We start from the raw sequence: 12,396 nt of genomic DNA, 5'->3' as shown, positions 1-12,396 counted from the left end.
AAAACCCCACTGTGTATGATGTATATGAAGATATATGTACATTGCACATATGTTTGTCTAACATATAGTTATATATAGCAATTCAGCTGTTTGAGAGCCCGACTCTATGTAAAGAAGAGTTCTCTGCTGCCACCTCCTGACACATTCATGTATGCCAGTGGTTCTCAATTCCAGTCCTGACCACTGCTCTGCACATTTTGTATGTCGAGTTAACAATTATGTTTTCACAAACAAACCCAAAAGTGGCATGTAATTAAAGTTAAATACAACTACATACACACACACACACACACACACACACACACACACACACACACACACACACACACACAACACACACACACACACACACACACACACACACACACACACACACACACACACACACACACACACACACAAGCTTCTTCACAGTGCTAAAATGAAAACGTTTTAAAAAAATTGCGGTTTAATCACGTTCATTTCACTACTGCACGACAGCTTCTCCAGAAGACTACAACTCCCATGGTGCCACGGGGTAACCCAGGACTTGCATCACCACGTGCTTGGACTGTCACAGTGACCTACAGCGGAGAGCAGGACAGCATGGCGAGTAAAGATCCCGGAGTAAGTTAGTTAATATTTTAACATCTAAAGAAAGCATTAGAAATGTGTAGAAACATTTTGTTTGCGGATAATAACAGCATTTTAAATAACTAGCGTCTAGTAGTTTGCATTTAATTGTATGTGTTAATTTATGTTTTAAAGAAAGCTATGCTAGTTGTGTGCTAGTTTTCCAAGGTCCAGTTATGCCATTATGATGTAACCTTGCATAACTTTATGTATGTGATTGTCATTAAAATACGATTAATGTGATATAGCTCATTCATAGTTTTAAAATTACAATTTGTATCAGTGATGTGAAGTTATATAACGTTAACGTTACGTGTTTTAAAGTTGCCCCTCATCTGTCCTAGACAAGGTCATTTTGGCACACTTGAATTGAATAATTAACTAATAACATTTTTTACACATAATGTATCCATTATCATGTATTTTTGTAGGCTACTCTAAAAATCAATCATAAGATCAGCTTTAAAGTATACATGTAACGTTACACACAGTTCCCACCGCTATGTCATTGCCTCTTCATTGTTTGTCTTTATAAACAAAATGCCCATGTATTAGTAGGAGGATCCAGCATGTAGAATATAAGATGTGCTCTCTAGATATCAGACAACATCATTTATATAATTTCTTAATTGTTATTTTAAGATGTATTCAAAAGGTCTGACTTTCTGTCTCAGGGTTTTTTGCAGCAGCTGAGGCAGGTTGTCAGCAGGATGGGGTCTGGCCCGCGAGGGGCTGGGGTGGGTTTGAAGCTGCTCATCGGAGCTGGAGCTCTTGCCTACGGGGTCAAAGAAGCCACATACACAGGTAAAATACATGCTAAAAAAATAAAGGATTTAAGATGGGCTATTTACTCACACACGTGTTCTAAACCCATACAAATTTCTTACTTGTGTGGAACACAAAAGGAGAATATTCATGGTTTATTGGACATTTAATAACTAATTGTGTTTTGCTGTGTGTGTAGTGGAGGGTGGCCAGAGAGCCGTTATCTTCAGCAGAATTGGAGGGATGCAGATGGACAAACTCAATAAATAAACATCACACACAATATACATTAAATGCAGGGGTTGTCATTAGAGCCATGACCTTTCATTATAATAGTAAAAGTAGTACACTAAAAAAGTCAAAAATTATGTTGTTTTTTTCTATTTTAATATTTTTTAAAATGTGATTTATTCCTGTCATGACAAAGCTGAATTTTCAACAGCCATTACTCTTCAGTGTCACATGATCCTTCAGAAATCATTCTAATAGGCTGATTTGGTTCTCAAAAAAAGCTTAATTACAATAAACTTTCATTTTCACAACAAATATACTTTAAAAACAAACACCAGAGACCGCTTAGACAAATTTTTCACATGCTGAGAATGCTAACCTAACATATAAGTATATAAACCATAACTGTTTAAGAATCACTTAGGCTACCTCTGTGCGATTCATGATCAGGTAGATTTTGAACCACAAGCTCATGCCAGAAAACTACTAATCGGCTAAAAGGCTTTGTTTGACTTTTCGGAGATCATCTACTCTTCCCTGTGTATTACCTCTGACCTAGTTTCTCAATGATCTGAATTTCTGCGTATTGAATTTTAGAATATTGAATTTGATGTTCCGAATTTCCTTTTCATCTTGAAAACTTAAAGGTGTATTTTTAAGAACTGGATATTTGCAGTCTAAGATTTCAGAACAAAAAAATGTGCTGTTTGAAAATACATGTCTACAAAACTCTGCCATAAAAATATTGTGTAAAATTTCAAATGTTTAATATTCAAGTTCAAAAAAACCTAATTCAGGACGATGTTAAATGCTACATTATATTCAGTTTTGTTAAATGACACTTGTCAAGTATTCAAATTTAAACAATACAAATTCAGTTAGTTTTGTCATATTATAAGCTCCATACTCATCCAAGATGTAGATGAGTTTGTTTGCCATCTCATTTGCAGACTTAATCAATTAGACATTCTGCCTAAACTTCTCAATTTATGCTTTACACAAGAAAGAATAACATGGGATCAGAAGAACATGAGAGGGAGCAAATGCTGCAGAAAGTTACAATAAGTCTGTCTTACATTTAGAATACCGTGGTTCCAGTACCCCATCATCTATGATATTCGAGCCAGGCCCAGAAAGATTTCATCCCTCACTGGAAGCAAAGGTGACCTTGAACCAGATTCTCATAAATGCAATAAATGCTAAACATTGGCTTGATAAAGTTCCAAATTATGTTACTAGACAACATACCCTGTGCCACTTAAAAGACTTCATGTGACTCTGTCCATCACAGATCTTCAGATGGTAAACATAGGTCTTCGTGTGCTGTCTCGACCCATTGCCTCCCAACTGCCGATCATGTACCAGCAGCTGGGAAAAGACTACGACGAACGTGTGCTTCCTTCTATCGTCAATGAGGTGCTTAAGAGTGTGGTGGCAAAGTTCAATGCCTCCCAACTGATCACACAGAGAGCCCAGGTACGGTATGAAGACTACCAAGTTAACCGTCAGGTTTCAGCAGTGTTTGCCTTTTTTGGCTGATCACTCTAGTTGGGCTGTTAATCTTAGCAAACCAGGGGCCGGCTGCATAAACTGTTTAGACTAGTCTTAAAAAGTTAGTCATCTAATTTTTTTTTCTTCAAGACTGGTCATAAATTTTATAATTCAGTTATGAAAAGATAGATTGGTCTTATTTGTATTGGAAAAGTAAGACTGATTACCACTTGGCAACTGCAAGTTGGTCAAACTAGTTCTTAAAGGGATACTCCACCCCAAAATGAAAATGTTGTCATTAATCACTCACCCCCATGTCGTTCCAAACCTGTAAAAGCTTCGTTCTTCTTCTGAACACAATTTAAGATATTTTGGAAGAAAACCGGGAGGCCTGTGACTGTCCCATAGACTATCCATATCACCGTATGCTGCGTATGCTCTTCTGAATCAACTGCACCACAAGGATGCACTGTTTCTACGTGTATTTCGCTTTGATTTGAAGGAAAACAGCACATTCTTGTGGCGCAGCTGATACAGAAGAGCATACGCAGCATATGGTGATATGGAGAGACACAGAGGAGACTGTTGACAAAGGAATTGTTGAATAAAGCCGTTATTTTTGTTTTCTTTGCTTACAAAAAGTATTCTCATCGCTTTAGAACGTTACGATTGAACCACTGATGGCTGATGGACTATTCTGACGATGACTTTTTCTGGACCTTGACAGTGTAGCTTACTTGGCAGTCTATGGGACAGTCACAAGCCTCCCGGTTTTCATCTAAAATATCTTAAATTGTGTTCCGAAGACGAACAAAGCTTTTACGGGTTTGGAACAACATGGGGGTAAGTGATTAATGACACATGTTAAGACACAGTCTTAATATGGTAGCTAAGTTTATGCAACTGGATGCTGGGCTGATTTTTGTACATGGGTAATGGCTGTATTTCTGCATTTTCATTCAGCCATCACTTTCCTAAAAATGTGAGAAATATGAGTTTAACCATAAAATAGAAAAAATCATTATTTTAACACTCATTTTAAAACAATTTTTTTAAAATCAATCATTTTTTAAAGTTAACGTAGACATGTAGTTGTTTCAAAGCTGTGTTGATTTAGGAGAATTTAAACAGTTAGCCTATTGATGAATATTATTTCTATCATTAGTTGATTTCCTCCTTTGTCTCAATAAGGTGCTATTTTGGGGTAATTCATTAATTAATCAGTTCTTGGACCATTTCTCTTCTCTGTCAACATGGCATCACTAGGTTCTGTCATTCAGAAACATGGCTTTTCATATCACTGCTATGCTGATGACACTCAACTGTACCTCTCATTCCATCCTGATGATCCTCAGCTTGTCTAACAGACATTTCTTGCTGGATGAAGGACCATCACCTTCAACTCAACCTTGCCAAGACAGAACTGCTTGTGGTTCCATCACAATTTCACCATCCAGTTGGGGACATCAACCATAACTCCTTCAGAAACAGCCAGAAACCTTGGAGTTATGATTGATGATCACTCTGACTTCTCGGACCGCATTTGAATTTGCTTTTGATTTTGATTTTGATTTTGAATTTTGATTTGCTTTATTCAGCATCAAGAAGATCAGGCCCTTTCTTTCGGAACATGCTTCACAACTCTTGTTCAAGCTCTTGTTCTGTCCAGGCTGGACTATTGCAGTGCTCTCTTGGCAGGTCTTCCAACCAGTTCTATCAAACCTTTACAATTAATCCAGAAGGCGGCAGCAAGATTAATTTTTAACGAGCCAAAAAGAATGCACGTCACACCACACTTAATCAATTTTCACTGGCTACCAATAGCTGCTTGCATATAATTCAAGGCATTAATGTTTGCCTACAAAACAACCACTGGCTTTGCACCCCTTTACCTAAATTCACTACTTCAGACTTATGTGCCCTCTAGAAGCTTGCATTCTGCAAGTGAATGTCGCTTTATTGTGCCATCTCAAAGAGGCACAAAATCACTTTCACTGACTTTTTCATTAACTGTTCCCTCCTGGTGGAATGACCTGCCCAACTCAATCCGAGCAGCTGAGTCCTTAGCCATCTTCAAAAATTTACCGAGCACAATTTTTTTTGGTGCTTGGTAAGCTCAGTCCCCATTTGCTTACATGGAAAAATTAAATATTTCAAATTAAAGTGTCTGTTTGTTTGGTCAAGTCTAGAAATTTAGACTTGTGACCAAAATGTATTACAGTTGTATTATATTATCATATCAACATGAGTTTGAGTTGGGTAACATGAGTTTTACACAAACCTGTGGACTTCATGTCAGCTCAAATGTTACTTGTCAGTAAAGAAGGACATAGCAAATACTAGGATATCCATATATTCATTTATGTGAAAAACTTTGTATTAAATATAAGCACTTTCACTTTTGGACCTCATTATATATGCATGTCTGTTGAAGATTTAAATAAGTTGATCAGTTACTGAGAAAATGAGCCTATCTCTAATTTATGTGTTGTTTTGTTCTGGTGTGCAGGTGTCACTACTCATAAGGCGAGATCTAATTGAGAGAGCTAAAGACTTTAACATCATCCTGGATGACGTGGCCATCACAGAGCTCAGCTTCAGCAAAGAATACACTGCTGCTGTGGAGGCCAAACAAGTTGGTTAGTAGTACCGAAATATGAAATCTATGCACCCTTTTATGCAATCTTGATAATGGTAATACATTTTGCGTACCCTAAAATAACCTAAATGAAGCATCCTAATCTAACCAAAATTACATTGTACCTAGTTACCTAATAATCAGGGGTGTCAGTTTAACATGTTAACTTAATTAATTAGTTATAAAAAATAATGCTATTAAAATATTTTAACGCAGTTAATGCACTGGCCCCGCCCCAGACCTGGATGTCATCTTACATTTCATACAGTTGACTGTTGACAAATATGATGCAGGGCAACAACCTCATGAATGCAAATATGCCCAAAAAATTCAAGATATTGGTGCAAAAATGCTCCTGTATGAGTTTTTGTCTCATATGATAAGCGATATCACACGAGCAGTGAGAACAATATCAGAGCTGTTTGTTTGTTTTGTTAGTCCTGAATAGAATGACTCCGGTCATTCTATGACTGTTGTATTTCATCAGTATTCCCTATTGACCAAACAACAGTATACAACTTGCACAAAACTGTATGAAATGTCATGTTGAAAAAGTAGAATATCTGTGTGTGAGACCTTTTTCTTTAAAATAACCTGTCTCTCTTGTTGACATGTAGCCCAGCAGGAGGCCCAAAGGGCTCAGTTCTATGTAGAGAAGGCCAAACAGGACCAGAGACAGAAGATTATACAGGCTGAGGGTGAAGCTGAGGCTGCTAAAATGGTATGCTGTTGCTGCTTTCTCCACTCCACTTCAGCACACATATTGATGATCATTGAAATAATGTCTCTGTTTAATTCAAACTATAATGGGTTTCCGCGGTTACTCTAAAATGTCCCAAATGCACTATTTTCATCTACAAGCACCACGTTTCATATAAATATTATTCCCTGTTATTTTGTTCTTGATATGTGAGTGGTAAATGACTGTAATTATCAGATATAATTAATGAATATTGCTTCTGTGCTAATTAAGCCACAGTCAGTTGTTGCAGTCATACAAACAGTCTACCCCTAACTCTCAACACCTTATCATCAACAATTTTACATCAGGAAACAAATCACTGATTTTTTTTTACACTTTCGGTGTCTTCAGAAATGACTTTGCAGTTGGATTTTTTTCCTGCTGATATGATGCAATTCTGTTTCTAAAACAGGCCACAGGTCAGTGGCTGTCTGCTGACGGTAAACAAAGGCTCAACCAAGGGTACAGAGTAATTTGCTTTTGTTTTTGTGTGTTTGTGCACTTCAGTTGGGTCAAGCTGTTATGAAGAACCCTGGCTACCTAAAACTCAGACGTATCAGAGCAGCCCAAAATATTGCCAAAACGGTAAGACAGACATCAAACAGAGAAATCATTGGTTGACTAAACACAACAAATTAAAATACAAAAACATTAAAAAATATCTGGTACGTATTAAGTGTTAATATTATTAAAATTAATATTTTTATTCATAAAGGATGCATTAAATCAATCAAAAATAACATTAAATCTTTATAATGTAATATAAATTTTCACTTTAGAAAGTTCAAAAGAACAGCATTTATTTATTCATCAAAGAATCCTGAAAAAAATATCATAGTTTCCACAAAAATATTAAGCAGCAGAGCACCAGATCAGAATATTAGACTGGAGTAATGGGTGTTGAAAATTCTGCTTTTCTGTCACAAATTTAATGCAATAATATTTCATAATAGTACCGTTTTTATTGTATTTTTAAGCAAATAGATGTAACCTTGGTGAGCATGAGACTTAATCATGTAGTGCTTTCCTGTCAGCTCTGCAAGAGAAGGGCCAAATGGCTTATTATTGCGCAGTATGTACACTGAGTCCTGCATACTAAACATTGTAAGTGAAGAATAGACATCATAAAATATGGTTTCAAAAAATATTATGCTACATAATCACATAAATGCATCTAGTCACAAGATTTCTTCACTTTTGAAAGTCAAGTTATGGTAGTAGGGTATTCCAGGCATACTCTGCACAATTTACATACTAAACGAACCGTTTCTACAGTATTTGTGTAAAAGTATGTATTATTATATAGAATATAATGTGGTGTATAGTATTTAGTATATTATACATGTTATATAATATGTATCCTTTATTAGTGTGGTATATAATATATATATATATATTTATATCTTATCCCCAGGTGGCAGCTTCTCAGAACAAGGTGTACCTGTGCGCAGACAGCCTCGTTTTGAACCTCCAGGACAGCTCCTTTGACAAGTAAGATCCTAACCAATGATCCTCACATAATTCTGAGTATTACTTCTCCTTTCCTCAGCTGTGATTTTCAAAACTAACTAAAAATTCCCAGCTGTAGTTAAAAAGAGAAAAATCTTCTAATGAAGTATGTGGTTCTCTGATCTGAGCAGGACAACTTGACCTAACAGAGTCTAGTACTATCCTCACATTGTTTTTTTCCCTCCTCTTAAACGTAAATACTGAATAAATTAAACACATATGCGTGTTTTGTCCAAAGCTCTGTTACTTAGTCTTAAATGTATTAATACCCATATGTTAGCATAGTTCCCTCAGCGGTAATCTCTGCATTTGTCTTCTTTGTCAGCCTGTCACTGGGGAAATGAAGAGCATCATCCATGAAGAACATATGCATTCCATATGTAAGCAGTGTTTGCTGAGCCACTATATTTATGCCCCTTTCCTAAACGTGACTGTGAGCAGAGCCTCTCACACAGTACAGTTCTGCAGGGGCTCAGATAAGACATGGGTCTGACAACCTTACAGATTCACATGTACCTGTTTATACACAGTGATTCAGTCATTCAGGACTATTTTCTGGCACATTCAGCTCAAGAATTGGGAGTTTTGGTATCAGGTAACTTTAAATACTAATGGTGATCACAAAATAAACACTGCAAAGAATAAATGGTCACTTGTTCATATATTCATAAATGTCACTGTTATACCTAAATGTTGTTGATTGGTTGTTTACAAAACATTAAGCTTTTTGTTTTTTTTGCCCCAGGTTTTTTTTTATTATTATTATTATTACTATAACCATTCAATGTCCTCTATAAATTGAAACTTTATGAAATGTTTGTTGACAGATACTAATGTACTTGCAGACATTTTGATTAAATAATGTGTTTAAGACTATTTGTGGGGGGATATTTAATTATTTGGAAATGTTTTTGAACAGAAAGATTTTTCATGTTTTTTTTAAAAGAAGTCTCTTCTGCTCACCAAACTTACATTTATTTGATGCTAAGTACAGCAAAAAAAAAATTAAATATAAAAAAAGTACAGAAATATTTTTACTATTTTACCATTAAAATTTTTAAAGTTTTAAAATAACACTTTCTATTTGAATATACTTTAAAATGTAATTTACTCCTGTGATTTCAAAGCTGAATTTTCAGCACCATTACTCCAGTAACATGATCTTACAAAAATCATTTTAATATTCAGATTTGCCACTCAAAAAAAAAAAAAAAAAAAAAAAAATATATATATATATATATATATATATATATATATATATATATATATATATATATATATATATATATATAGAAAACATATAAATATGTATATATATGTGTGTGTGTGTGTGTGTATATATAATATAGTGTGTGTGTTTATGTATATCATATGTATATCAGTGTGTATATATGTGTATATATATGTGTGTGTGTGTACATATGTATATATGTATATATATGTGTATATGTATATATGTGTATATATGTATATATATAATATGTATATGAAGTGAATTTTCAGGATGAATTAGTATTTGGTATGAAATAAAATATTTACTTCATTTTGTTAAAGAGTTTAAAAAATCATAAAACATGAAAAATGAAAAATGATTTTCAGTAGTCTCAGACCTTTTTTTTTTTTCAAACTGGGGATTTTTGAAGTTTGTAATACTCTGGAATGTTTAAAGAGAAACCTATAAATAGGATTCCAAGTAACAGGCAGCAACATGCAGTGAAAAGACATTGATTTCACTAAAGAGGATGCTTAGTAAATGGGTGGCACCACATACAAAGCCAGTAGTTCCTTGTTGAAAATGTCCTTTGCATGCACTTCTGGAACCATGGAGATAAAGATGAGCCTTATTGTCTAGAAAGAGGTGTGGCAAGGGACTTGTTTGCTTTTGTACTTGTCTCTGTTGTACACAACACAGACCCACGGATGTACTGAACGCTTGAGAGCATTTTTCAACGTGATCCTCAAAAATAGGGTCTCTTGTGACTATTAAAATCTCACTGGATTAGAGGGAGCACTCTTCAGGAGGGGTTTGAAGGGGCTTAATGCATTATCCCATTGGTAATATTCATGTGGAGGAGGAGAGTATCAAGAGGGTGGGGCCAGTGAAATACTGCACAAGACCACACCCCTTTTTTTACCTCAGCCTATAGAATTCGGTGGTATTTTTTGAATACAAAAAACACCAAATATCTAGTGCCTCCATTCTTTCAAACACATTTCTTATATTTTTGCCTAAAATATATACCATATATCTAGTGCTGCTGTTCTTTTAACCTCATTTTGTGTGGTTTTGCCTAAACTGGTTCCGGTTTGATCTGCTGAACGTGCTACGGTGAACGCTTTGGTATGCAAATTTGTATGGATGAGATGTCACATTTCCACCCCCCACCCTCCCTTTCCTCAATCCTCTCTTGCCCCTCCCCTCCCTGGCCATGCATAAACAACAGCAGATTACTACTCAGCTGGTCCATCTCCATGGAAACGCTGACCTCATACTGGGGCAAAAGATCTGGGCCAGTCACCATGGCGATTCGCCAGGACAGTAGACTTGGTCTCTCTTACCTATAGCACGATGCAGCTTTGCTGATATTTCTGGAGGTCAACAGTAAAACATTCCCAGATCATGCTGTTTTTTTTTTCCCACCATGCACTATATGCTCCAGATAATTATTTGCTGTGCTGCAGCTCAAGAACCATGTTAGCGCTTGCTAACTGTGCACTCATGCTAGATATGTGACCTACATCCCACTTCAGAGTCATGATGCTCTGCAGTTTGTCTGCGGTGTCCTTGCCTCAGAATCTGATCTACAGAAATGCACACTGAAGTATTTGCTTAGTCATTTGCACTGTATAAAACATTTAAACAGAACGCAGCATGAATATATGCACCTCATATGACAAAAATCATTATGTTCGTAATACAAATGAGGAATGGAAGCCTAAGGAAATTACACATTTAGTACATTGATTCCACCCTATTAAGATTAATAACAAGCAAATGAAGTTTCCAAAATTGAAGGAAACAACTTATTGGCATCTTATTGTAAAATAAAAAAATGCATTGCTTTGTCTCAAAAGTATTTTTACAGAATATATTTAAAAAACTAATCGATATAGGTGGTTTCAATCAACCACAGTTAACCTGAAGGTGAGTTAGGTAATGTTTGGTGATAAAAGGCTACAGGTCTTACGTTTCCAGGTTGAATCCACTCCCCTGGAGATGAATTGATGAATTGGTGCCATCCATAGTCAGAGAAGGCCTCTGCATTAAATTACTGTGTGGATTTAATTAACCTGTTTCTTTTTTGTGGTACCCTCATTATGGTGTCAAAAGGGATTTGGAAAGCTTGCCCTAGTTTGGTTAATATTGCTCCTTTTTTTGTCAACCGTTTTTTTTTTTTTTTTTTTTGCCAATGGACGTGCTCATAGGTGTCGGAATTCTCTGTGCCCCCATTTCCATGGACTGGGTGTCGGAGGATGGATGAAGTTTTTTTAACAACCCCCCCATTTAAAAGTGTGCTCTAATTGCAAATCCATGGACTCTTTGAAACGTTGAGAAATGGATGAAGTTTTTTTATTATTATTATTTATTTCATGCTTCCTGCTACCTAAGGAAACACTTTTTTTTCTTTCTAGAAAAACAGGAATGCTAAGTGGAATATTGGAAGTGTGTTAAACTTAGCCTCTGGTTCACAAGTAGATACAAAATATGAATCTTGCCTTTTTGTGTGAGGAGCGATGATTCTCACACATCATGGAGAGATGTTATGTAATGAGCGTACGGCTGTATAGTTCATGCGAGTTTCTGAGGGACAGGAGGAATTAGTGCTAGTTTTGGACTGAATACTTCAGTCTGTGATTATATTTAATTTGTAACATATGACTTTCTAGTTTCTATTCATGAATAATGATTAAACACTCTTAAAAATAAAGATACTTTCTTGACATCTTTGGTTCCATGAAGAACCTTTAATATCCATAGAATATTTCAACTGCACAGAAGGTTCTTTAAACTATTCAGATATTTTTCACACTAAAAAAAAAATTCTGGCCTCAAAATAGTCTTTTACAACCAACAAAAGTGCTTTATTGCACCAGTTCTGACTGCGATTAGCACAATGGCCTGCTAACATTAGTCAGCTTGTGACAGTTTCCTGTTCAACTCCTCTCAAAGTCACTAAATTCTAACTCTACTAAAAACTTTATAACAAAACCCAAAGCACTTTTAGCTATAAAAAACTGCAAAACAAAATCCAATTTGTAAGGGCACACAAACAAAGAATAAATAATTTCACCACACACAATAAAAAAAAACAAAGAACAAACAATCAAACAATACATTTGGGTCCTCTTCCTGACTATAAAACAACTGTTAAAGACATAATTGTTTTCTGCAAATCTTTCTTGGAAA

General features: G+C 35.6%; 1 protein-coding gene across 1 annotated transcript; it reads left to right on the top strand.

The window, feature by feature from the left end:
- The first annotated feature begins 463 nt into the window (after positions 1–463).
- phb2a (prohibitin 2a) lies at positions 464–8,864 on the top strand. Its single transcript, XM_042717847.1, is given in 10 exon segments — positions 464–606; positions 1,287–1,416; positions 1,577–1,639; positions 2,669–2,770; positions 2,900–3,084; positions 5,609–5,738; positions 6,355–6,458; positions 6,987–7,064; positions 7,894–7,970; positions 8,314–8,864. Coding segments are annotated over 10 exon segments (990 nt in total). The 5' UTR covers positions 464–504; the 3' UTR covers positions 8,333–8,864.
- Positions 8,865–12,396: the final 3,532 nt, after the last annotated feature.

This window comes from Cyprinus carpio, chromosome B2 (genome assembly GCF_018340385.1).
Source record: "Cyprinus carpio isolate SPL01 chromosome B2, ASM1834038v1, whole genome shotgun sequence".
Lineage (NCBI taxonomy): Eukaryota > Metazoa > Chordata > Actinopteri > Cypriniformes > Cyprinidae > Cyprinus > Cyprinus carpio.
This window is presented reverse-complemented; position numbering and strand designations above follow the sequence as displayed.